Genomic DNA, 26,636 nt, shown 5'->3' with positions numbered 1-26,636 from the left:
GGAACGCAGCGAAACGAAGATATGCTGATGACACCGAGTTATTGGCCATTGGTTCTGGTATTTCCCCTCCACAATTCCTCTCAAGAAGCAAACCTCTCAAGACAGAAACCTCTGCAGGAGCAGGAAGTCAATCGGGTAGAGGAATCCAAAGCGGAAAGGATTTTAAGAATTTAACTTAAGATACAAATTTTAAGTTACAGTTAACTAAATAAGCGCCAAATTATTTATAATTTGGGTTCCTTATTAGGAATTTCTGGAGTGTGGGAATTAAATAAAATATCTTAATTTAAAAATTCAATTACGAACTTTATTAAAGTTATTTGAATGGCACAGGAATATGCTGATTTGCGATAACTCCATTGGCAGAGATTGTTAGCCGGAAATTCCTGTATTATACTTATATTTGATTAATACTTATTTTAAGGATTCAAAAACTTGTTATGAACAGTTTCCTGACGCCTAATGATACTAACATGTTAATCCTGTGTTTCGAACTTATTTAAAGTAAGCCGAAACCTAGTTTTCGTTGGCCATTAGGACCACGACCTAATGTAAGCGATTACGACAAATTCCACCACCCTGGGCGCAGTTATCTGGGAGAGAAATCAAACTGCTGCTGCCACATTTCGTTGCACTTAATTATGCGAAAGCCTTCGATAGCCAGCTACCAGTTGACATTGAAGTCTCGGTTTCCCACGTTAACACACACACACACACACACACAACCACACAAGCAACCGCCTACCAAAGTCGTTAGCAGAAGTTGGGCGGAAAAGTCGAGCCCCCTTCTCTCGGCTCGATTTACAATGCTTCCGCGTATTTTATTTTACTTTTTTGTCACCGGAAAGGTAAATCACAAGAGCTGACCACGCAACAAGCGGAATTATTCCCTTTTCCCCATTTTCCACTCGCACCTTTTGAGGGTGAAAATGAGAGTTTGGAAAGCGCGCAAGTTTTCCGCGCGCATTAACAACCCCTGGCCATCGGGATTGGGTTTCGGGTGGCAAAGTAACCACCGCCGCGAACGTCGCGAACGTTTAATTGCATTCGATATGCGCTTTTCGGAATTTTCCCACGATTTTCGTGTAAGATTTTCCGAAAGGTAACTAGCTCAGGTCAGTTAAGCGCAGCTCGGGTCCAGATCCTTGGATCGAAAGCTGCTGCAAGCGAATGCACTTAGATAAATATTTAAAATTATATTCCATTTATTGAATACAAGGTTTTTGTGCTTTAAAGTACAAACCAAAATGTAAGTAATAAAAAAGATATTTAAATAAAGATATTACCTTGAAAATTTGTTACAGCAATAATATTAATAATATAATATTAATTACACATTCTTCTTGATTTTGAATAAGATATGTGTTGCATACGTAACCCCTTTACAAGGACTACCATTATTTCTCGCAGTGTGCAGGGTGGTGGCAGCCGTTGATCATCACCATCATCATCACTATCGCTATGCACACTATCATCCCGATAATCAACATTTATGGCCGCTGATTGTTTTCGCGACTGACCGCGACGCCTTCGAATAAAAGGGTTGCAACTCCCAAAGGAAACGGCAGATACTTAGGTGGATCTGAATCTGGATTTGGATGTGGATGTGGATGGAAGACCCTCGCCGCGAAGCTTGAGATTTGTGTGACTCATAACGAGTTTCCTCTCGCCTCGCTTGGACCTTAAGTGGATATTGCATTGTCGAGGGACTCGCGATCCTTTGTCTCAGCCAGCTGCCGCTTTGTTTGGTCTTGGACAGTCCAGTACCCTGCTCGATTAATCCTGTTTTCGGTGGCACTTCTTGTGTTACGGCAGCTCATCAAATAGACGTGGTGGAGTAGATGATTCCTTATGTAAATTTCGTATGAGAGTTACGTTTTCCGCCGGATTAATCCAGTTCAAATCGATGCGCTAGTTTCTCATTAAAGCTGGATGGTTATGGGGATGGTTATGATCTCGGACAAACGGAATTCCAGAGGAGTTTGCTATTCTTCACGCCTAAATAATTAGATTTCCTAACAATGGAAGCTGTTTCGGGTGCACCTTTATTTACACAAATCTTTAAAAAATCTATAAAGATCTATTTGAACTGAGTTATTACGAAATCTATGGCAAATATGAATCCGGTTTCGAAATCCCCTGCCTGCTGTTTACCTACCCAATAAAGGTTGCTGAATCACATGTGCAGTGAATGAAAGGCATCGCCACACACGCCCCACCGAAATTGAGACACGTTGCAGTGCCAATTTAGCGGTTTTTATTTATTATTTATTTATTTCACTTCCAGACAATCCCCCCATTGTTTGCATCTGGCGCATGCCAAGGAACCCTGTTCGTGGTCCCAAAATAATGAGCCGAAAATTTCGATCAGAACAATACAATAATTATATGCACGTGCACATCCATGAAAAATACCAAAAGTAGCTTTTTAAGATATCTTCCGCATTGAAGAGTCTAGTCGATACAGGTTAACATTTAGTAAATTTATGCAACAAATTTTTAAGATATGTTAAGATTCCAAATTCCGTACGACTGCCAAAAAGGACATGCACCTAACAACCTGTTTTTTTCGTACTTGTAAAGGATATGGCCAGGATGCGTTCGTGCAGGATCATGTAGGAGAAGAACTGCAGGACACTGAGGAACAGATACTCGTTCTTGGGCACATCGAACTGGCGATCGTGGATAATGGTGGCCGTGTACATGACCATGCAGATGGCCACCAGGGCGAATGTGTTCCGAACAGCGTAGTATATGCCCTGGTAGTTGATGAAAAGGACATTGATGAAGAATATGATCATCATAATGTTGGCTATGACCACCAAACAGCTGAGCAGCAGATCGCCGGGAACAACGAACATGGGAAAGTAGGCGCCCCAAAAAATGGAGACCAACATCAGGGCCACCACCACAATGCCGGCGTAGAAGTTGACGAGCCTGTTCTCATTGTGCCTCTGCTCCATGGCTATATATATAGTGGAGCTCTCCACGATCGCACCGATAATGATGTAGTTGAAGGGCACCTTGCGTCCAAACTTGGTCCACGATAGAGTGGCGACTGCAAAGAAGGTGCACAGAAGCCACCAGCCGTAGCGCTCCTCCGATCGGTTGTGGGTCAGCAACTCGGTGGAGCCAATGATGAGCCACTGCGTCAATGCGATGGCGGCCAGGATGGCACTTAGTCCGTATATCTTGGCCGCATGACTGATGCTCTCATCCGGCGGTTCGCCATAGACCTCCGGAGCGCTGATCCGAAAATTTGTTCCGGTAACACTTAGCATTGGACTTTAATAGAGTTATAAAATTCGAATTGTCGATGTCTGGACTTGGTTTCTCGAAAATGTAAAAAGCTGAAACCCGAAAAGTTGCTACAGAGCTATCTCGATCGATTTAGAAAACGTATCTTGTTCTGCCCGCATACTGTAGCTAACGTTTTTATTAATCACATTTACATTGGAATAGTGGATAGGCCTGATAAATGCAAACCGAAAGACCCGAGAATCTCCGATTCAATGGCAATGGAAAACACGCATATGCAGATGAACAGGGCATATGAGGTGAGGTAGATCATAGTGGAGCAGATCGGTTCGAGGCCAATCGGGGAGTATTGCAATCGTCCGTGGATGAACTGGGTTTGCAGGGGGATGAGTGTCATCACCAGGGCGCTCAGGACAGCAGAGAAGCTCACAAAAAAGTATCGGATGGAGGCCAGGGACAAAAAGAGGAGCGGAATGAGGACGGCCAGGCAGAGGGCCACAATCACTCCGCTGACGAAGCCATTGGGTAGACACGATTTCCGACACTTGGCTCCACAGATCATCAGTCCGCCCACCACCAGTACCATGATGGTAAAGTAGAGCACCAAGTCGGGTATGTCATAGATGCACATAAAGCATGCGGCGGACAGCGTGAAGAACACCACAATTCCGCCGACCATTGTCCAGGGGATCAGCCGACGGATGCGCCGGACGGGCAGACAGATCAGGACCGACAGGAGGGCGAGGGCGAAGATCAGCCACACGTACGGCGGAACCGGCAGGACGTTGACAACGCTTATGTTCAGCGATGAGATGACCATTAAAGTAATGGTCGATACGAAACACAATATTCCGGCTTCTACGTAAACAGTACGGATAAACACTAGCAACTCCTCGTCGGTTCCCTCTACCGTGTTCACTAGCTCGTTCGAACAACAAGACATCGAGCCGGAATTTTAAGAGAGAGAAATTTCAAAAATTGATGTATTTCTACATTTTGCTAAGATTGTTCACAACTTGCGTGTTTAGGCTGCCCATTTTATAAATTGTGAATATTAAAGAAATTGTAGATCCATAGTGCACAATAACATAATATTTCAGCAGTTAATAATTTAATTTAAGCCAACACACATTCATCATTATCTAAGATAGTCACTAATCCTTTTCTGCAAAGAATATATTCTAAGTGTTTTTGTTATGGGTGTGATCATAGTAGAGGGCAAAGACGAAAATTGCATTGACCAGGAAAGCAAAGTACAGGTAAATGCCAAGGGCGCAATCCGCAGTCTCCCCATAAGGCACATGCTGCAGCCTTCCACAAATGAAGCGGGCCTGGAAGGGAGCCATGAACAGGATCAGGACGGCGAACAGGATGGCAAAGGCCAGGAGGTAACGCAAGTCTTTGATGACCAAGTAGAGTATGACCAACACGAACAGGGTGACGGTGAGCAGCAGGAAAATGCAGCAGGTACATAGGACGTTGGGCAGCAGAATCTCCGGACCTTTGGCCCCGTACAAGTGCAGCAGACCCAGCAGACTGCCGGCCAACAAAATGATCGCCAAGAGATCCCAGACGCGCATCATGTGCATATAATACGTTCCGAACAGGGTGATGAAGAACACGCATCCCAGCACCAAGCCCCAACAGAGCAGGGTCAGTGCCGGAGTCTGCCGGATGCAGCTGAGCACAATGAGAATGATGAAAGTCAATATGAGCCACACGTACGCCGGCACAGGAATGTCCTCCTTGACTTTCACGTTGAGTGCGGATATTATGATCCACGGAATGGAGGAGAGGATACACAGCACTACGGAGGATAGGTACACCCGGATGATGAAGGCCCGCAACTGGCGCTCGTTGATGACCAAGATCTCCGGTCCCTCCGCAGGACCACCACCATCGCCATCATCTCTTCCGCTCCTTCCCAAACGATTCCAGCGCCCATTGGGATTATTCATGTGTTGATCAAGGATTTCGATTCAATATAATGCAATTTTGACAAATGAAGCTTGGATACCAAATTACAGCGTTTGAAAACTTTCCTAAGTAAAGTAAATGAATACTTTTTCTTATTTTGAGGGAACAGACTTTTGAAGTGCTCTCACTTCATTTTAATTGCCTTACAATGAGACAGTATGTGTATTTTCTGTGCCAACAACGCTATACCAAGCGAAGTGATTAGACTGGAAGACAGTGTCCTTTGGTCTACAGATCCACAATGACTCACTCGTCAGATCGCTAAGCAGTTGCGATCACAGGATGGCAGCGCGACTTCGCTCAATCAAAATCATTTTCTAGTGAGATTTTTGGCCCTTCCGTTGTTTGCCTCATGGCCTCCTTCCTCTCCTCGACCAGGATGAAGTAGCACACGCAGAAGAAGAAGATCATGGAGTGCAGGTATAAGGTCAGGGTGCAGACCATGAGGTGCTCCTTGGGAACAATCTCCACGGTGTCCAGGCGGCAGTGGTTGAGCTGCGCCTGGATGGGAATGGCTATGACCACCATCACGAACAAAATGCTAGCGAAGGCATCGAGTACGAACACATTTCCGGTGCAGATCTGGACGATTCCAACGATGAACAAGCACAACAGCAGGGCCATCATTAGCAGCGTGGAACAGACACCACCGGGCAGGAACTCCTGCGGACACATGGCACCCGCGAAGTTGAGAATCAGTATGATCAGCGCCACGCCGATCATCACGCCAATGATGACGAACGTGGTCAAGTCGTCAATCAGATAGGTGCCGAACAAGGTGGTGCACACAACCACCACGCTAGCCGGAAACCACTTGGTGAACCAGTAGTAGGATAACCTTGGGATGCAGTGCATGCATATTATCACCAGGAAAACAATGGCGGCCAGGACGTAGCTGGGAAACGGAAGGTGCGTGTGCAGGTGAGTATTGGTCAGCACGAGCAGCAGCCAGGCGCCCACCGTAATTCCGATGAAGATCAGTCCAATGTTGTAGATGCTGCGGATGAACTGCGTTATCGGGTCCAGCTGCGTGATTGTCGGCCGGACGCTGTCCTGGTGGTAGATGTTGTCCATCCCGGTGAAATCCTTATGGACTGAGTGTTGAGACTACGTCTGGTCTGCACCCTGACACTTATCTCCCGGCAGAGCAGCTCTGCTACATCTTTTATTAACAAATTGCTATCTTTCTCATCATAACGTTCTTTTTCCTTTTTATTTAACAAAATAATATTTTTATTTTAAGAAATAAGTGCTGTATAAAAATATTGTACTGATACTCTTGCTGAGATATATATTAACATTATGGCTACAAAAGTGTTCCTTTATTTAGCCAAAAACAGTAGATTCAGCTAACTACATGGCCATCATTCCGTTTAAGGACCTTCAGTAGTAACCAGTCTCCTAAGGACTCCAAGTCCCTGAATTCGTCACCATTTGGTCGGCCAGATGACAAAGTAGAAGGCCGCAAAGAACAGCAGAAAGTGCAGATACACGTTGACGGCGCAAATCACAAATTCGTATTCCGGCAGCTGGAATCGCCGGGAATGAACCACTTGAGCGTGATAAACGGATGCGGGTATTAGCAAAGTGGCCAATAACGAGAAGTACACCAGCTGGTAGATCCAATTGTCCGTGAAAATAAACACGGTCATCACAAAGATGGAGGCCATCACGAAGATGACGAGCAGGAGAAACATAGTCTTCTCTCCGGGCAGAATGATCTTGGGTAACCATGCACCAGCGCAATAGCAGATCACAGTCATGGCAGACGCCGCCAGGAGGGCACTGCACACGCGGACAATAATCCGCTCCACGAGAAGCAGATTCACGCCCAATCCTGCCAGACTCACAAACAGCCCGGCCATGATGAAGCTGAACCAATAGAACTTCCGCAACTTGGCCGAGAGACAGAAGACAAAGAGCACCATTAGGGAAACCATGGCGCAAATGAAGCCTGGCATTATGAGATCTGTATGCGGAGGAATGGCCTCGGACAGGATTATGGCGGGGATCGCAGTGTTGATCGAGAACAGGCCGGCCATCATGTAGCACCTCCGCACAAAGATCACTCTCGGTGAGGCGCCACTTCCGTTCTCCTGTCCACCGGAGCCCTCGCCGGAACCTTCCACAACCAAACGCGAAGGCCCCAATCTACGGGCTGCCAGGCGCAGCTGGGGTATCGAAGGATACTCGTACCGAACCAAAGGACCAGGTTCCTGCTCCTGCTGCTGTGGCGAGGGAAAGTTGAGCAGCTGGAGGGCAGGGGGCCAGAGGAGCCAGTCGTTTCTTAAACTGTCACCTAACATTCTCTGCGCGAGCACTTGAAAATTTTGACAAAATATTTACGGCACACCACGAAAAGTGTTAAAAAACGAAAACAATACATATGATGCAAATTTGATCTAAGAATTGAAAATATTTATGTACACAGTATATATTGCAATCGCCCCAAGATTAAGATTCTCGTGAGAGATAATAATGGTGACTTAACAAATGCCATGGCAAGCATAATATTGTACATTTTCCAAGTCTAAGCAGTATTATTCCATTCGATCGGGGCGGAAAACTCAGCGAGGCATGTGGAATGGCAAGGGTAGGAGTACAAAGCCAGAAAGGAAAATGCTAAGTAGCTTCGATCAAAGCTAACAAAACAGCCACAGCCCCTCTCTGCATTGTTTGTTGTTGTTTAGCCGATCGCTCGAGTGACACGCAAAGCAAAGGATACAAGACTGCAAGGATACAAGGATGCAAGGATACACGGGAGTAGAAAGGATGTGTTTACTGCCGCATCTGCGGCCTCGATCACGATCACTTTCACAGACGGTTGATGTTTGATGGCTGCTGATGGTTGACGGTTGGACGGCATTGTTCCGGGTATGACTCAATCTCAATCAGCTGGCTACGCTTATCCTTGATACCCGCTAAAGACATGCAAATGCCAAGGCAGCAGGCGATCGGGGAGAATGTCAGTTATCTGGCAGCTGCACTCAATGCAATAGATACGCTTGCAGTCGATGGAGTGTAACCCTTGAGTTGCCAATCAAGTCGTTAACTCGCCTGCTGCTCATGATTGGATTATTGAGTTGGTAAAAAGTGAACTCCATTCAAGCAGTGGATGTATTACTATTTTCTCTGTACACTAATAAAATAACGTAAGCTTTAAGGTTTTCAGCCTAAAGAGCAACTTATTTGGAGAAACTTATATGCCTTGTTTATTGATTTTTCCCTTGCAGTTTTTCGGCCTTGGGCCAGATATATGTATATGCACTATTCACTATTCAACAAAGGCCCCTTCAGTTCGGGTCAATGTACTATGGTATAACTTTTTCGGCTTATATTTTTGCACCCACAGACTACTGGGTGACTGACAACGATGAAAGGGCCAACGACGAGAGGTCGGTCGGGAGGAAAGTGAAAGCGTTGGCAAGTGCTTGACAACAACGACATGCGAGCGTATGCAGTGGACCAGGCCGGGACCAAAAACCATCACAATCACAATCACAATCACCATCCCCATCAACCATCGCCATCCTAACCCCAACTCAGACAAACTAACGGCATTTCCCCCGTCGACTTTTCCCGGCCCTAACTTCATTTGGGATTTTGCATGCGAACACGAAATGTTCGGGAGCCGCAAAAAGCACAAGCCAAAAAGCTTACAGAAGCGTAACGAACGAGAACCGCCCGGAGATTTGGAGGAGGAGAAGGCAGGGCAGGGCAGGGCACCGCTTCATCCGTGGGTCAGTGGAGAAGACAGGTTGTCTCATTCTACGTGCTCGGAGCACGATTTATAATATTCTATTAGTTCCACGACCCGAGCCCGAGCTCGAGCCACAGCTCAAACCCGATCCCGAGTTTGGGCCCAGCCCCGGCTGCCACCGACCGACTGACTGTTGTGTGTGGCAGCGCAGTTAGCGCAGATAATACATCCGTTTCCGGTTAAGCCCATATTTTTGTGTCATTTAGTTGGTGGGGCGACGGGGGTTAAGGGGCGGGGCAGTGCGGCAAGTGCCGAGACCGCTTGTGTGGGAGTGGAACAGACAGCAACAGCAACAGCCACAGATGCTGGCTACACTGAGCGAATATGAGCTATTTGCGATTATGGAAATCTAAATGTATGCATGTAATGATTTTTGTTCAGAATTCGTAAGAAGGTAAAAACTTTGAAAACTTGTAAATATAAGTTAAACTATTTTTAGGACACCAACATATTTTTTTCAGCGTAGACGCAGACTTTCAAATGCCGCTGACATGCCAGCTAACGAGGGGTGAACCGGAGGATGGGGTGGGAGGAGCATGGAGCATGGAGGAGTGGGCAGGGGCAGGAGCATCGAGCATGGAGGAGTGGGCAGGGGCAGGAGCTGGGGCAGGGGCATGTGCATGGACACGGACACGGGCTGAAACTGGAACTGAATCTGAATCTGAAAATGGGGCTGGGCGCATCAAGTGATGCGACAAGTGCAGCAGACGCTGGAGCGGAATCGTCAACGCTTCCGCATATTTCTCATTTCCACAATTAAACATTGTGAGTGGAGCGTTATGGCGAATGCTCCAAGGGTTGCATAAGTTTTGGGGGGAAGGGAGGGGCTCAGAAGGGTTCTGGAGGTTCTGGGGATTCAGGGGTTTTAAGGGGTTTTAAGGGGTGCCTGCTACTTAGATAAATCAAAGGCGAAGCAATTAATAATGCATTTTTGGAGCGGGAGAGCATATGTGGGGGATTGGTAAATTTGCTGCATTTGCTCCAAAACGGAAGCTCAAATGGAGCTTGCACCTCGCAAAGTCGGGTAATTATGTTCCAGCAGCCCCTTCCTGAACTTTTCGAAACGGAAGTTCTGCATGACTTTCCCGGCTTTTCCGGCACGGGACCCGTAACCCCACTATCTTATCGGGGAATCCAGAAGCCAGCACACAGGCAGCCAGGCAGCTGGAAATGAATGGCTGGCTGCCTGTCCAGCGTTGTATTATATTAATGAGTTATTGTATAACACCTTCTGATTCGACGGTTGCTGTTTCGGGGTCTTCCTAGTTCGTCACCGAAAATGTATACAAGTTGAGCAAACAAACAATGTCGTGTCAACAATGCTGGAAAGCTGTTTAAACACACACCCACCAGCCAGAAAGTGAAAAGGTTTTTAAAAATAAAATTGTAATCAAAATTCTAGAAGGCATGGAAATGTTTTTTTTCGATGAGCTGCCACCTGCCATGCATTTAAAATAATATTCCATATGCAACTCATTTTTTTCCATACCGAAAGGTAAGTCTAGAATTTTAGTTATTAAGTATATTTATAAGTTATATATGTATATAAGTTATTTAAGTTATGGTGCTCTAATTAGTAACGAATTTTGACTCATTTCCACCGCAACGGAGAAATGAACTTGGTATAAAAGCCCAACCGCCCAACACGGCGTTACTAATTACATTTGTGCTAATGTTAATTTGTTACAATTTCCGGAATTTCGCTAATTTATTTTCCAACATTTTTATTAGTGGCATAAATTTACTATACGTTCTGGAAGCATTCCACGTTGGGGTGGCCGCTGTGCAACTTCCTCTTCAATTGTTGAATATATCAAACCAGTGGAGGAAATACATTAGCATATTTTATATGTAGATCAGGGGAAATGCAATTTACGATTTCAAATAAAAGTTGCTGGCCAGGTAATGACATTTTACCCAGCAGTTCTACTCATTTGCCAGCTTAACACTCCAGTTTCTGATCGATTACTATCACTTTTCTTGGAGGCCCACAGCTGACCCACTGAAGGCCCACACAAATCTGCTGGTCAGACGATCGATAGTCATATTGCCATATATTGTTGAATGTCTTTTGTTCGGGTGAATAATACTTTTCGTGGGTGTTTGAATTTATGAACAGTTTGTGGGCTATGGGCTATGGGCGAATTTTGCACTCGTCCAACCGGAACGCCACGCCGTCCAAACGGACATGCCGTGAATTTTGATTGATTTTCAAGATATTAATATTTATTTATTTACTATTTTTCATTCGCCTTTGGCTACATATTTTTATACTTTTTATGGCTTGGCAGAATGTTGAAATAAACACGTTGTATTGCCGCTGTTAATGGCCGCATAAATTGTTGTCAGATATTAGTAATAAATATATATTTTTCCATATGTGTCACCGTTTGTTTATTTATCATAACAAATTTGTCGATATTTGCCTCGCACGTGCCAGCAATTTTGAGGCCCGAAAGTCCCTCTAATGTATTAGCAATGCATTAGTATCCATTAATAGAAAGTACAAGAAATCTTTTGCCCACAGGCCAAAAAGGTTAAAAGCCCGCTTACTGCTGGCATTTTGCCATCATGAAAGCGCGCAAGAAAGCCAAACTACTGGTGCCCCATAGACCACATCCTTGCCTCGTCCTCGCAGGACTAGGAATACCAATCGATGGGGTCGGTTCTAGGGGTTTTACTAGCGGTGTACTAGGGTGGTACTAGGGGGTGTAGGAGGGCACTTTATGGGATCTAAATTGTTTGCTTTTAGCTGCGTGGTTTCCTCACACGTGACTGGGGAAATTGATGGCAGCAGACTCATTAAGTGTTTTAATGTTGGTGAGTTAATGCATTAAAAGCACTGGTAAACAGTCGATTTAAATACACCACAAATATGTTGAACATGTTACTGGTTCGAACCTAATCAAGAGTTTTGCTAAAGTTTAAATCTTTTCTTATGAAGTTTGTTATTACTTTAAGTCCTGCTTTCTTGTCCTTCATTTTATGCCAGTTTTCATTTGCCTACTATCTAAATGTATCTGGGCAAGTCCGCCGAATTCGGTTGCACCTCCAGATCCTCCCGCTGTCAACTGATGGCCAACACCCTGAGCTCTGAATCAGTAGTCATTGATAGGCGGCTGGCTGCCATGGTTCATTAGAACCCATTAAGGTAAAGCAAACAAAGAACCGACCGGCAGAACCGAGAGATGCCGGCCGTATTCAGTTCCATCTACTCATAAAATTTCGCAGCTGAGCGCCAAAAGCCGAAAACGAAATCCAAGTTGAACGAAGCGTACAAAATCATTTCCTACTAAAATCAACGAAACGGACATGCCACAGAAGAGGTGGAGTCGCCCATGTCGGTGGATTGTTCGAGTGGACGGGCGGAGGTGTTATGGCATGGCATGGGCTATGGGATCTGGATGGTCAGTGGTGGGGGTTGGGCCACTCCATACTCCACTCCATCTCGGACACCGGCTCGACTCAAAATGCGTGACTGCGACTAATGACCCGCACGTGTTCCGACTGGCAGCGGTGCGAGTTGTGCGAGTTCTACGACTTCTACGATGACTATGCGTCGCGCTGAACGGCGAGAATTGATTACGATCGCTGGACGCATATTAATTGTGGCAGCCAGCCTGGCAGTCAACGTAAAGGATACCCGAAAAGGACACTGCGCACTGGATACTCCGCACTGGTGGAGCCGCGCTGCGCATATGATTAACAACTTAATGGATTCTCGGATGGGGATACTTTACTCTCGCCCATCCAGAGATCCGCAGAGTTCGTGTTGCTGCAGGTAAACAGCGCATTTGTCGATCGTCGCCAGCCACACACCGAGATCTGTATTTTCCGGGCAATCCCTGGGGAATCGGTAACGGGATGACCGAAAATTTGTCACGCCCTCGAGGTTGGGGTACCCCCATGCCCACAACCCACAACCCAGTCCCCAATCTCCACTATGAGTGATGATCCACCGCGTTGTGCCATCCCAGCCGACGTGTTGGCGATCTTATCCAATAGTTTGGTGAGCTGCCACGCACCTGGGCATAGGTGATCAAAAATGGTTATGAGTGCTAATTAAATAATTTATTATCGCCGAGCTCGGACGGTGTCGGGCATCAGTAATAAGTGGAATGATAAGCGGCTGTAATAAATATATATTTTACGATGCACTCCTACCGACTTTCTAAGTTTCCAGCTCTCTAAGTAAGCGATGTACTAGGAATATTTTAGCAGAAAGTATGCAATATCTCTTCCCTTTCAATTGGTAACCGTATTTTGCGCAGTGCAGATGTAATCCGTAAATACTCGAGCGTCTATCAATCAGTGGGATCTTGATAAGCCAAAACAAGCGCCAGCTTACAATCCTACCTCAACGATTTCAATTGAAACTGTAACAGAAGTCCAGTCCCCAGCCGAGAGCTAAACTGGAAACTACCTCCCCTAACCAGCCAGTCCACATGACAAACTATAAACGCAATTACCTAGACAAACGGACGCGGGGCAACAAAGGCGTCTACATAACGCAAAAGGCAAAAGGAGCAAAGATCCACTACCAAGTTACTCGGGTTACAATGAAATTTGTCTGAGGCGAGTAAACATTGCCACCGCACGTTGGCCCAAGTTGCCAGTTGCCAGTTGAGAGTTGCAAGTTGCATGTTGCCAGTTGCCAGTTGTCAATTGCCAGTTGCAAGTTGCGCAGGCGTGCAGAAAATGGAGTTTCGGTTTCGGTAGCCAAGGGATCCTGCAGCCGAAGCGACAGGAAGCCCCAAGAAAAGAGGGCGAACATCATGATGAGGAATGTGCTGGCCGCACGTCTTTTGCTAATAACCATCATAAATTTTGCAGCGGCAACAAATTGAAATTAAACGAACAGACACCGCGAAGCGAAATCTTCCCGAGGAGAATCGGCAGATTCTGCAGTTTCTGCAGCCGCAGAATGCAATCAGAGAAGAGAACGAAAGTTCGTGAGTTTTTGTTGTGTGTGGGGTGTATGAAAAGAAGTGTAACTACTTTGTTGTTGTCATGTAGTTAGCACTTGAAGATTTATCCGCGTGAATTAATTGCGATCTTGTTGCGCAGATTCGCCTGCAGATTTGCCTGCAGATTCGCGTGGAGATTTGCTTGCAGATTCGCCACATGTGGCGTCGGTGGGTCCCTTATCAAAATTTAAACGGTAGCCCAGCTGGTGGTGTCTCTGTGGTATTCTCGAAATCAGTCCACTGGTAGCCCAGTATCATCCAGTATCGCCCAGTAAGTAACTCGCAAACCCCAAGCGGTAGCTACTTGTTGGCCATACAGAGAGCCATGACAATTATGGGGGGCCATAAATCGAGGACTGCAACTCCCGGCGAGATCAAGCGATCCCCAGAACCCAAAATCACCTTCGATATTATTCACCGGCATTGTCGGCCATTGGCTCGTAAATCACCCGTTTCCATTTCAATTCGCCACATTTCTCCCCGATTTGTGCCTCGTTTTCGCAGTCCTCTGATGTGTCACAAGCCATTGAACTGACGCGACAACATTATTAGGCGAGATCAGCGATGGACGATGGACGATCGTCGATCGACACTTGGTGACATTATGGATTATGGATTATGGCGCTCGCGTGCTGCTTATGTATGCCAGTCGAATAATTTCGAAAAAATATTATCACGCTACGTGGCAAACGATCGGCGATGGGCAAACCGTCGATCCAGGCCGATCCTCCGATGATCGTTCATCAGCATGCAGCGCATCATCATCTCCATCATCCTCGTTATTGGCAGTGCACCGGGAGGAATTCTGAGAATCTCATGCTTGCCATATTAAAACATGTTCTAAAATGGTGTTACTTAATATTATTATATTATTATTAAATATGAGAAACTGTTGTAACATTAACTTCAGTGCAGTTTTTATAAAAACACAAACAGAAGTTAAAAACTTGTTTTCCAGTGCGTTGGGACGGTGAAAAGTTGGTGCCAGTTCAGCTTGGGCTGCTGATCAATCAGCGCCTTAAAAAGCGAACTGCAGCCGTACCCTTCCATACCAGTTTCTTATTACCAACTTGGCCCCGGCCGCCTCACATTTGGCAAATACATTTTCGCGCATTTTGCGACGTTTACAAATTGCCGCCATTAATTAGGCAAAAAACGCACGCACCGCCAACGCTTCGAGGGCTCCTAAAAGCCCCGCGCGTAGGCGAGTTCTCAAAAAATACTGATATATATAGATATATGTAGATATATATATATGAAAGCTAAACCCCCTGAGCAGTGCTACCAGACAACCGATCTGGGGGTCTGGAGCTGTAGCTGGAGCCATCGATGTGGGACTCACATAATAATCAGCGGGTGGACAGCAACCAGGATTGCTTTTGGCATGCGTTCGAAATTAATTACCGCCCAAACTTCTCGCTCTTGGTGTGCACATGTGCTTCTTTCATTATTATTTCATTTTTTCTCCTTTTTTTTTTGCTGCTACCTGGTTGCTAATTAAGTTGTTTACGTTGCTGAGTTATTGAACCGCATTTTGGCCTATTGGGACAAAGGGGTTTGGCGGGGCCTCCGATTTGGGACAGGGCCATCGGCTGGCTTCCAGATACGTGGTGGAATGCAGTCCAGAAGGGAACGTTGGAATGCATAACTTGGGGCTCTAGTTCACAATAAAATATAAATGGTAATAAGGAATTACTTGTTATAATATAGCATGAAGCAGTGCATAGATCTCAACATATTTCATACATATTCTACCTTAAATAAAACTAAAATTATTAAGTAGTTAATGAAACAGATTCTTATGGACATAAGATCACGTAGTATTCATTCATGTTTATATTTCTTTACAGAAAACTGTGCTATCTATAATATTTTTTTATTAATCTATGATTTTTCAGTAGTCTTACTCTGCTTCCTTAAATAACACATTTAAATATACAAATTGTGCTGACAAGTCTTAACTCTTTATTTGCTCTCAATCACATATCTTCTGGGATGCCATGTAGCTGGGTAGGTAATCAACATGTCTCAGCCGAATAGATGTGGTTTTACCCACCCATACTAATGAAAACTGTCGACAACTGCCCTTCAAAAAGAGCTGTATTCCATATTTCCCATCTTTCCAGCTCGATTACGCCCCACGTAACTTGCACATTTCACTCGCTTGACTAAGTTGTCAACCTGTCTGCCAAGCAAACTGTCAGTTGTTGCATTTTTCAGTTCGGAACGAGTATCGCGTGCCCAGAGACGGAATCGGAGTCACTCCCTGGCCACTGGACCATGTCTTCCATCGTCAAGAAATTAAGATGCACTTTGGCTGTCATCGGTGTGTTTGTTGTGGTCACTAGCCGTTGTCGTCATTTGTTTCAGCCACTTTGAGCGGGAGGGGAACTTCAAAATCGAATCTAATACCGAAACAGACATCACATAATTAGTCTCTCTAAATAAATCAGCCTGCCTTCCTATTCGGGAAATTGGTTTTCCGACCGAGGCACTTGATTTGTTTTCGGGTTATTCGGGGCTGTGGATTCTTTTCTACTCTCGTTATCTCGCCGCTTGTCTCTGAGGTGATTTAAGTGGTTTTTCCTCAGATCCCTAACCAATTTGATGTCTCAATTTCAGAGTCTACAGAGTCGAAATGATTACCAATGTTTTCGGATTCGGAATGGTTCTTCTACACTTTCCCCACCGCCGCGGACGCGAACGAGGCGGCGCTTTCGTTTTGATTCGAATGTAAATTTGGTTAGCTCGGAATTGGGTTTCTATTAAGTGCGGCCCCGTGTTGTTCCTGTTCCATTCAGATGGGATAAGATAATCTGTTTTTAAAAGCTTGTAAAATGTGCGCCAGTCTGAGGCCAATCTCGTCTGGTCCGCCACTTAAAGCGGCAAACATCAACAATGGCGAGGCGACAACATTACGGCATGCCATTCAGCCCGTTATCAATAAGCACATTAATTTGATTAATAACCACCTGCAAATCATTTCCACACTGCGCCCTCCCACACACAAAAGAACCCACGATTGACAAGAAAAAGAATATATACTTTCCGAAATCTCGCACCCCACTAAGTAGCGAAAATGTCAGCAACAAATGCTGATGATGCCGCGTTGCAGAGCTGCCGAGATGAGAAGTGCCATTACAGCAGAAGCCACATCAATTTACGCATCGACTTGCCAACCCTTTTCCACATAAATCGCTATCTTTATGGAATTTTTATGGCCAATCTCCTTGCAGGCATCCCAGGCACAACCGCAGCCCCACTCACCCACGGCTAATACATCGCATCCTGAGTCCTGAATTCTGTGCCCTCCATTCCCATCACAGAATCCGGGTGGAAAAAAGGTGCACGCGACACTTGCGCATCATCATTATGTGGGATGTGGCCCCGACGGGCGAAAAGGTGAGGGTTCTGGCGTTTCTGGGCTTTCTGGGGTTTTTGGGGGTCTGGGTTAAGTGGCGGGGTTGCCAAATAAAATTTCCTGCCCCAATCTTCGGCGATTCTGATTCTGCGCCTGCTGCTGGCAGTGCAATTTGTTTTGATAACACAAAAACCAATCCGCAAAGCACCGGGACTCCATCGTTTCGGGTTGGGGTGAATAGATAGTTGGTGGATGGAGGACGGAAAATTCCCAACCATTTAATCGGTCCGCGTTCTGCAAATCGCAAAGGAAAATCACTGAGACATCTTTAAAATGACTTATAGTACCATACTTTTTTGCAAGAAAATTAAGTTATGTTGTGGAATATGGAATTTTTGCTTATGTACACTCGCCATGCGAGTTTATTATAACTTTGGTAGTATATTCAGATTGAAATCGATGCAGGGCACCTGACACACAAAGGACAGTTTTCCGAAAGTGCGTGGGTTAAAGTGTCAGTTTTCCAACGGTTTATGTGCCAGTTGTTCAGCGGCACACACACGTACTCCGCCGCACTTTGGAAAACTGTCAAAACAAATATGAGTCGCAACATGTCAATGGGATGTCAAAGGTCTTAACCCCCAACCTGCCAATCCAACCCCCGCCACACGCTAATTGGTTAATGTAAACAAGTAGCTCTAGCCGCCGATCGAACTGAAAAGAAGAAATGTTTCAAATTTCAAGTGTTGACGCGCCGCAGAAACAACAACCAAGGAAAAACAAACAGACGACAGGCGGCGACGCCGCTGACGATGACGACAACACACTGAACAAATACTTCAATTAATAAACAGACACGCGTCCATCGATAAATAAGTATGTATGCTCGCACAATATGTTGCCTACAACGTTACTTACACATCCCAAACATCAGTCAGTCGACGAACCCGGGAATCCGAGCCCAAGGGTCTCATCTCTGCCACGTCTTCCAGCTTGGACTGCGGTGGTGTAACCAAACACCAAATACGAAATACCAAACATCGCACACCAAAACCCCACTCCATCGCAAAACAGCCTGATAAAAGCCTGCCAAGAGCCAGAGACAAGGACTTAGGACATGTCGGCTGACGAGCACTCCTCGAAGGACCTTCAAGGGTGTCCGAGCCGTGTAATGTTGGATTATGGTTGCACATGCAGGGGTATTCTCATGGAATGAACACTGCATAAAAATGGGAAATCTTGAAAGAATGTGCTGTTTAATAAATGGCACCTGTAATTGTAACAAATAGATAATGGCTACATTTTTAGGAGCAACTAAATTTCTTGTATTACTTATCATATGATAATTGAGATTCTAATAATAACTGATAAATATTCTTGAAATCTGTTTTAGAGTCTTAGCTAAGTTGATTGATTATAGTAGTCGTTTATTTTGATTCGTTCAAATATTCAGAGCCCCTAAGTTAAGCAAATTGGTTAATACCCTCTCTATGTATAAAAGTCTTTCTTCGCCACTATGTGATAAGCTCATTATATGGTCTTCAATACACTTCTCAGCCGACTTCTAGTCGAACTCTTAACTTTGACAATTTGAAAGCCAACTGAGTTCCATTCACAGTTTCGGGCTGTCAGCTAACAACTTCTTTAAGCAGAATTTATGGGGCAACCAACTCGAAATGCAGGAACAAAAAAGAGTTGGTAACCTGTCTGCGGATTAGGATTTCACACAAATGTTCCCGCTGTCTTGGGCATAATTTGGCAATCATTAACTAACAGTTAAATTTAAATATTTAACTATTTATAAGTGGGCATTAAAGAAAAATGTTACAGAAAGTTCTGCCGGCCCGGTCAAGTGGATCCAGATCATTCATAAAACGCTACCACTCGAGAAATACGCATTGGAATCGGAATATGTTAATGGTCCGAAAGTCGTAGCTATAATATCTATAATATCGCACAGACACGATGCTCTCAATGCAGATAAGTCCGGGAACTGTCGACGATCTTTGACTGGTCGCAAATCATTAGCGTAAAGTGTTGATTTTGCATAAATTTTGATTGGATTGTATGGGATTTGATTTGCAAAGCAAGTCTCTGAGTCTCTTGTATCTGACTTGGGGCCATGTATTATGTTAATTGGAGTTTATCGACTAATTTGTCCACCTTTTTCGGAGCTCTGAGTTTTATTTATTTTGCGTGGGTAGATGTTGAACCATTTTACCAAGTACCCCGTAGTTTGATTTGTTTGATTCGTCGTTGACTTGTGGCGGCATCGAATAACTTTATTTTCAGACTCCATGGTGGCGTTTTTATATACCTGCCGGACAGCCTGATTGAATATGTGAGTATTCGGCGTAAAAACAGACTAAATTTCATTCCCAGCGCACAATCACCTCTTTGGCTTCGTTCTTAAAGCGAGATTATCTCGGCCGTGAAACTTGTAAGCTTAAGCTTCTTTTTGGCCAGACTCTGGCATCGGAAATTCCGACCCTATCATACTTTCTTCTGCGAAATGTATTTTTTTGTCCGCCATACCTTTCCTGGAGATTGCAAATACATTAACACTTTTTTATGGTTCCGGCTGGACTGCAAACTCCGAGCTCCAGGCTCCAGGCTCCGAAGTCCGGACACCGGCGTCACTGCCTGGCGGGTGGCAAGCGGCTATGGTTTTTCGCATCATTTGTTGCTCCTGGATGGGAGGAATATGGGGGAACTTCCCCATCCATATGTTGATGCTACATTAGAGCAGCCAGCGCTCATATTTTGTAGTTATTTTTTTTTGTGCACTTGGTTCTGCGACATAAGCTTGCGCATCATTGATTTCAATTTGAAGCTCGAGTTGTCGTCTTGGCAGGACCAGAATCTGGCAGGACCCCGAACTATCCGCATTAAATGCTGTGTGCTGCGTCGACTGCTTCCCACCTCCTTGCCCACCATCCGCTCCATCCACCAGATGTCCGTAGTCGTGTCCGTGCGTTATCTGTTTCCGCAACATGATGCCGCAAAGTGTGAGGCGATGGGGCAGCGACAACGTTGTCGTTCTGCTGATAATGATTATTGAAGTTGCCGGCGCCCACACACGCGGATATTTTATATGTATCTATATATATATATATTTATGATGTATGCGATTTGGTCCAGCTGAAAAATTTCAACGCATAAAAATATCTTGGACCTGCCACCCCGCAGCATCCCCCTACATCCAACCACCCCGCCACTTTTCCCCGCCATGTTGCTGTCGTCGACACTGTGAGCAAGATGGACTTCCGGTTTCCTGTTTCCGTCTGTCGAAGTTCTTTACTTTTTTCAATGCTTCAGCACACACACCCAAACACACACTAATGCACAGCATCGCCCTGTCATATGTACAACAATTTTTATATCGCTTTTGCTCTTCTTCATCGTTGTGGGCGGCGGTTGTGTGGGCGTGGCATTGGTTGTGGCACATCCTTGCATCGACATCTGATGTTGCCCAGTTGGGTGTGAGTCCTGTGAAAGTTAAACGCAGCATTCCTAATAAATCGATTACAGCTAAATCTGAGTTGTGGTCCATTTTTGCATTGGATCATAACTCAAGCGACTCAGCTGGTACTTTGGAGCATTTCAGAGGATCTAAAATGGGAATAATACGCATAATCACCACTCATGCTCGGTGGCAGCTGATGGCAGCCTTGAAATTCACAAGTAGTTATATAGGCAAACGCAACCCTTCAGATGGCCAAACACCGGGCAAAACCAATGACAATTCGTCTCAAGCATCATTAGGGCCCTTCCATGACCATGACTTTCAAAAAAGGCCGGGAATGCAACGCAGACAACATGACGCTGCTCAAACGCATGGGAGATTCCGCACCGAAACACCTGCAACTAGCAGTGCAACTGCAACATCCTCGGCACTCAGCAGCCGCATGCTGTGCAGCGAATCTGTAGTCCAGCCGCTTTCCAGGCACTTTAAACGGGGCGTCTAGCTGTCTGGCCAGGTTCTTGGACCTATTCCTGTCCAGATCGCGCTGGGAGTTGGCCTTGGTGCGAGGACACGCTGCGAACTGTCCGGGAAGTGGAACCCGCGGAGGACGCCCTGGCCAAATGGTCACCACGGCGGAATCGCCAGACTCTTAGGCGTCTTGGAATTGGTCACGGATCAGGTAAAACGTGAACAGGTTGCCAATACAATCTACTCAGCTAGGATTTCATACTAGTGAAAAGATGTAGTTTTATTTAGATAGAAACTTATATACCAAAATTAAATGGATTCAATCAGGTTTTTATTCTAACGACATGTCCCATTTTACTGCATATCACCTAATGCTGACTAATAGATCATGTTCGAGGTACAAATAGAAATCCACATCGAGTTGAAAGCATTCACATGCTGTAAAGTAGACCGCCCTTTTCATTTGGCTTATCAATTAATGGTCACTAATAGATCATAATAGAATGCCATAAAATCAGCATAGAAAAGACACTTTCAGCTACTTTAAGTCGTAGGTAGTCTATGGTCTTTGTGTGTGGCAAGCTTTCAAGACGAACTCATTGTCTTCGGTATGCGGCTTTGTGGCATTTAAGATTTTGTAGCTTTTTTATTCTTTCTAAATATAGGGGCCAGCGATAGGCAAATCTTAATGAGGCAATGGCTACCAGGTTATCAATGATGATTCGGCTCTATTTAATTTGAATTATATTCTTATGCGACTTTGATGACCCTTGGAATATTGGTAAACCGGACTGAACATCCTCAACTAAAGCGAAAAATATATGTTGAACGATATTTTTTATTGATTTTTTACGAGCACACTGGATTCCAGACGAAAAGAATTTTGGGTGGACCTCATAGATTTGCATAATTTCCGAATTTCGGGACGGGGTCACCAGCGGGACGAGGGTCGGTGCCAAGCGATTTGTTCGATCCGCGGGAATCGGTCGTGTGATCGTAAAACAGAAACATTTAGGAGACATGAGTGGGGATCTTTGTTCATTGCGACTTGATGCTATGCGACTGTCTCGAAAAAGTCGTAAAGCCATATCAAAAAGTCACAACAGAGCTGGTCTCGAAGCCCATTTCGCACCTGCGATTGCTGGATCTATGGGTTTCAAACTTTTTACGACCTTCGATCTATTGGATGGATCTTAAACACATAAAACCAATGAACCGCCATATTCTGAGAGCCGCTGGCCCCCAAATAATCGGTGACTTATGTGACATTATTGATCGTTAGGGCCGCTACATTTGAGATGCGAAGGAACTTGTCATTTAGCGTAATTTTGTAATTTGATTTCCAAATGGCTTTCGACTACTTAGAATCGTATCAGATAGAGGGAATCCGTGCCGGTGGTCCTCCCTCTCTCTTCTGGTCTGCGATTTTCAAATTTTCAATAAGATATGGCTTTTTATGACAATCTGTTGAGTTGGACTAAGTTGAGTTGAGCTTTTATGTCGCTGGCTACTTTACGATCGACTTTTATGAGGTGCGATGACTTAGTGATTGCCTTGAACTCGATTTTAGTTTAGGTCTTTGGTGTGGGTCTTATAACGGTACTAGTTTTAGCCTCGTACATAAATATGAGATGTTGTTAAAATAAAAACAAAACTAGAAAGTTTTTTCCTCTCGAAGTGAGCTGATATTAAGCAGATTTCACTGCTGAGCTGCCTTTTAAAAGGGATATATAATCGTTAGTAATGAATATTTTAAGTAAAAATCGTCAGCGACAAATTGGTAGAAGAAACCCAAACACGAATCCCAGTATTTGAACAGCCTCCATGAGCCCATTTGACAATATTATTATTTACATTGAAGTAAATCCCTGAAGAGCCAAACATGGCCGAAAATAAATTTGGTGCTGAATGCAGCTGCTCGGTTCTGAACGCAACGGGGATCCTACGGAACCTACAAGTAAATTTTATTGCATCGAGAGCTAGTGGACATTTCTCCCATTGTTCCACATATATCTGGGGGAAAATTGTTAGGAAATGTTAAGTAGGCTGGACCGTGGACAAAATCGAAAATCCAAATCCAATGATTTCATTCTTGACTTTTGGCTGCAGGGATGTGGGCTAACTTTTTGACATGGGTTTTATGGTTCGTGGCGATCTTGATCTCCTGCCCCTGGACACAATCACACACACACACAGTCCCTTCCTCAAGAGTGCGTAAAATGTGTGAAGAAACTGGAAACTGGAATAAAAATCGAACACACATATTATTTATGATGTTCATCAGGAGTTTACGACGGCTCAATGCTCATTCAGAGCCGCCTGAGCGAAGGAGAAGAGCTGTAAAAATACCTGACCGGGCCATTAAAATTATAAAAGTAACGTATGCATCTGCCCCGACCACTTTGCACCTCCAAGGCAACCACCTCATGCTGTGCAGAGGGTTCTCCGAGCTCCGAGCTCAGAGCTCCGAACTCAGAGATCCGAGCTCCGAAGTCTGGTGTCTGATGTCTGGTCGGCACAGACTTCATGACGTCCCCGCTTAATGTCCGTCGTTGTAACGAAAGTAAATTTTTCATAACTCGCCGATGAGCCGATCGATAAATATTTCCAGACTGCAGCAGGTAGGTAGAGGTAGTTGTGTTCGGTTTGGTTTGGTAGGTAGCTGCTCGTCTTCCTCCGTCGAGGGCCACGTTATTTACTCTTTTCTGTTCCATATCCATATCTCGGCCCAGACAAACTGGCAGCGGCATCATTAGCAACTGTATGCGTGTGCGTCTCTTCTCGTCTCCTCAATGGCAGAGAACAGGAATCCAGGGAACCAGATGCGGGCCCCGCTTTTATTTGCTTTTGGATATTGGGTACTTGGTAGTGGGTAATGGGTCTTCCCTGGCCGGGGAGACGACGGACTTGGAGCCGGTCGTAAATGACTAATCGAATTGGTAGCCAAATGGTTAACTCGGGAAATAAGCAATTACCTCAGGATCTTGCATCTCGATTCAATCAATGTAATTTATTGCTGCTATTAAATCAAGTTGCACAAATATAATAATTTTTAGTATTACTAAGAAACATAAATAGAAAATGCATTTATTTTATTTTGAAGGAATTATGACGATTTATCAGTAAAAATAACACTTAACCTTATATTTTTATATATTCTTTTCTGGCAGATTTTCTCACCAAATCGAAACACTTGTCCTTCCCATTTGGGACATTCCAAATCGTCCTTCACCTTCCGTTCACACTCTTCAAGTGTCCTGTGCCATTAGTGTTTGCTTAAGGTCAGAGGGCTTGTCGAATGCAAATAGATCATAAAACTCAAAAACATTTGGTTGCCGTGCCAAAAAAAAGGTGTCAAGTGTTCGGTGAAATGCGTGGTAAAGGTCGCAAAGGTGGCTACCACGGACAAATAAACACGACTCTCTATGTAAATATGTGCTGACTAGCAGTTGAATAAATACGGGGAAAGAGGAACGCACAAGTTTATTGCCAACAATTCTGGACTCTAAAGAGGTATTTTTTGACTGCGCTTGCTACGTAATTACTTCTTGCCTAAATGTATCGTAAAGTAACAGAAGTATTTATGACATAACGCATGAGTAAGTATGTAACGAGTTCCCATCCTGGCTTTTCGGGTATAGCATTACGAGTCTGATTTGGTTGCGGGCTAACCAATTAGAGTGGCAGGTGGCTTATGTTGGATTTGGACTCTTCAAATATGCACAAATCGCGTTAATTGGCATCGCCGATTTCCGTGCAGTAGCCCAGCCGACAAAAGGATAATATTCTTGCGGCGGTTGACTAATTAGGCGCACACGCCGCTTTCACATTCACATTCACATTCAGTTTGTCTGACAAGCGGCTTGCGTGCCACATTTCTGGTCGGTTGATATAAATTGCACAAATGTTGCGAAGCCAATCAATCGCTTGTTGTCATGGTTAGCACCTACCCACAAGTATTTACCCCCTTTTGCCGAGAGCCAACTTATGGGAACCTTATTGCCCGTTGCCAAGGTGCACCGCCAATTAAACGGATTTGAGCAGCGATACGCAAATGCGACCGCTTCTCGACTTTTTATTGGTGGGTAGACACAAGTATGACAAGGTGGGCGGTAAGGAGATTCGAAAAGATAAAATAAATATCCTTTAAAAGGTAATGATAAGGGTAAAGAATCAACATGTATTTTTGATGTCGCAAGTTGGTTATTTAATTGGACTTTCATATTACCCACAATTATCAGCTTAAGTAGATGTATTTGCGTAATTATTTGATACATTTATGCGAATTGCTGCCTTTACTAATCACTCTGTGTAAATGCGATGAAATCTCTAAAGCAGCTCAATGAATATCTCAGCTTTTTAGGAACAACTGTGTGTGCCCTCGAATACAAATATCAAGTTTCCAGACGAAGACCTCAAGCAACTCAGCTCGAGTGCCGCGGTCCACTTGAAATTATGCCAAGAGATGTTCGAGTGGGCACAGCCGCCAATAACCACGCACAACACTCATCCAGATCCCGTCCCGATTCCACTCCCCAGACGAGGCAGAAAGAACCCAATCCGTACCCAATCCGTACCCAAGCCCAAGCCGCAAACAACCCTTGAGGTCCAAGAGCTGGCACTAACATACAACCATACATCTTAGGGGTTGCGGGGGATTGGGATTGTGATTGGGATTGGGATTGGTCCTGCTCTCAATCAAAGCTGCTGCGCCGATCCTTCTACTTCGCTAAACGTTTCGGACTCGCCTGCATGTGAATCTGAATCTGAATCCAAAACCGATGCTGATTGTGAATCACAACCTGGATCTGTCAGTCAGTTGCGGCCGGATACGAAATTGCCACCAATTAAGCATTCCAGTTTGCGAGAGTACACAAACTCGAGTCCTGGGCGGCCATCTGCATTGTTGGCATAATTATAGGCTTAGCGCAAATTATTGACAAGTGAATTAGAAAGAAATATTTTTGTTTGAATTCGCTGGCATTCTTTGTTTGTTTGAGTTGCTTGTAAAGGCCAGTCAATCGGAAAGTTTTAGGGACTGGTCTGAAACCTTAAAATGCGTGGAACTATTTTGAATCATAAAAAGGACTAAACGCTTGACCTGAAAATAGGTCACATGAAAACAAATTGATTTAAGTCATTAACGTAATAACCTAAGTAACCATACTTCGATTTGTTAAATAAATGAATAAAAACTCCCGCTTAAAGATACAATTTCTTTAACCAATTTCAGCTGCCATTTGTGTAATATTGAGTGCCATTAAAATGCCAGTCCTTGTCCAGCTAAGCCGCTGATCGTTTAGAGAACTAAACCTGTCACTCAGCCACTCCCACAGTCGCCACGAAAACAACTCTAAAATAACATAGTGACAACAGACG

General features: G+C 44.7%; 5 protein-coding genes and 1 long non-coding RNA gene across 6 annotated transcripts; 1 reads left to right on the top strand and 5 right to left on the bottom strand.

The window, feature by feature from the left end:
* Positions 1–2,421: 2,421 nt before the first annotated feature.
* On the bottom strand, positions 2,422–3,391 carry LOC6527793. Its single transcript, XM_002088830.3, has one exon. The coding sequence runs from the start codon at positions 3,279–3,281 to the stop codon at positions 2,553–2,555; it is 729 nt and encodes a 242-aa protein (XP_002088866.1). The 5' UTR covers positions 3,282–3,391; the 3' UTR covers positions 2,422–2,552.
* A 13-nt stretch (positions 3,392–3,404) lies between these two features.
* On the bottom strand, positions 3,405–4,285 carry LOC6527792. The gene has a single exon (XM_002088829.4). The coding sequence runs from the start codon at positions 4,199–4,201 to the stop codon at positions 3,449–3,451; it is 753 nt and encodes a 250-aa protein (XP_002088865.1). The 5' UTR covers positions 4,202–4,285; the 3' UTR covers positions 3,405–3,448.
* Positions 4,286–4,416: 131 nt separating this feature from the next.
* Positions 4,417–5,220, bottom strand: LOC6527791. The gene has a single exon (XM_002088828.4). It carries the CDS (start codon positions 5,214–5,216, stop codon positions 4,440–4,442), a length of 777 nt encoding a protein of 258 aa, XP_002088864.1. The 5' UTR covers positions 5,217–5,220; the 3' UTR covers positions 4,417–4,439.
* Positions 5,220–6,399, bottom strand: LOC6527790. Its single transcript, XM_002088827.4, has one exon. The coding sequence runs from the start codon at positions 6,307–6,309 to the stop codon at positions 5,536–5,538; it is 774 nt and encodes a 257-aa protein (XP_002088863.1). The 5' UTR covers positions 6,310–6,399; the 3' UTR covers positions 5,220–5,535.
* An 89-nt stretch (positions 6,400–6,488) lies between these two features.
* LOC6527789 lies at positions 6,489–7,609 on the bottom strand. The gene has a single exon (XM_002088826.4). It carries the CDS (start codon positions 7,539–7,541, stop codon positions 6,663–6,665), a length of 879 nt encoding a protein of 292 aa, XP_002088862.1. The 5' UTR covers positions 7,542–7,609; the 3' UTR covers positions 6,489–6,662.
* Positions 7,610–21,172: 13,563 nt separating this feature from the next.
* LOC120320786 lies at positions 21,173–24,731 on the top strand. Its single transcript, XR_005560341.1, has 2 exons — positions 21,173–21,468; positions 24,428–24,731. It is a non-coding gene; the product is annotated as an uncharacterized LOC120320786 (long non-coding RNA).
* The last annotated feature ends 1,905 nt before the right edge of the window (positions 24,732–26,636 follow it).

This window comes from Drosophila yakuba, chromosome 2L, assembly GCF_016746365.2.
Source record: "Drosophila yakuba strain Tai18E2 chromosome 2L, Prin_Dyak_Tai18E2_2.1, whole genome shotgun sequence".
Lineage (NCBI taxonomy): Eukaryota > Metazoa > Arthropoda > Insecta > Diptera > Drosophilidae > Drosophila > Drosophila yakuba.
This window is presented reverse-complemented; position numbering and strand designations above follow the sequence as displayed.

Coding starts and splice junctions, on each gene's coding strand:
- LOC6527789 (XM_002088826.4), bottom strand. CDS start 7,541: ATGTTAGGTGACAGTTTAAGAAACGACTGGCTCCTCTGGCCCCCTGCC.
- LOC6527792 (XM_002088829.4), bottom strand. CDS start 4,201: ATGTCTTGTTGTTCGAACGAGCTAGTGAACACGGTAGAGGGAACCGAC.
- LOC6527791 (XM_002088828.4), bottom strand. CDS start 5,216: ATGAATAATCCCAATGGGCGCTGGAATCGTTTGGGAAGGAGCGGAAGA.
- LOC6527793 (XM_002088830.3), bottom strand. CDS start 3,281: ATGCTAAGTGTTACCGGAACAAATTTTCGGATCAGCGCTCCGGAGGTC.
- LOC6527790 (XM_002088827.4), bottom strand. CDS start 6,309: ATGGACAACATCTACCACCAGGACAGCGTCCGGCCGACAATCACGCAG.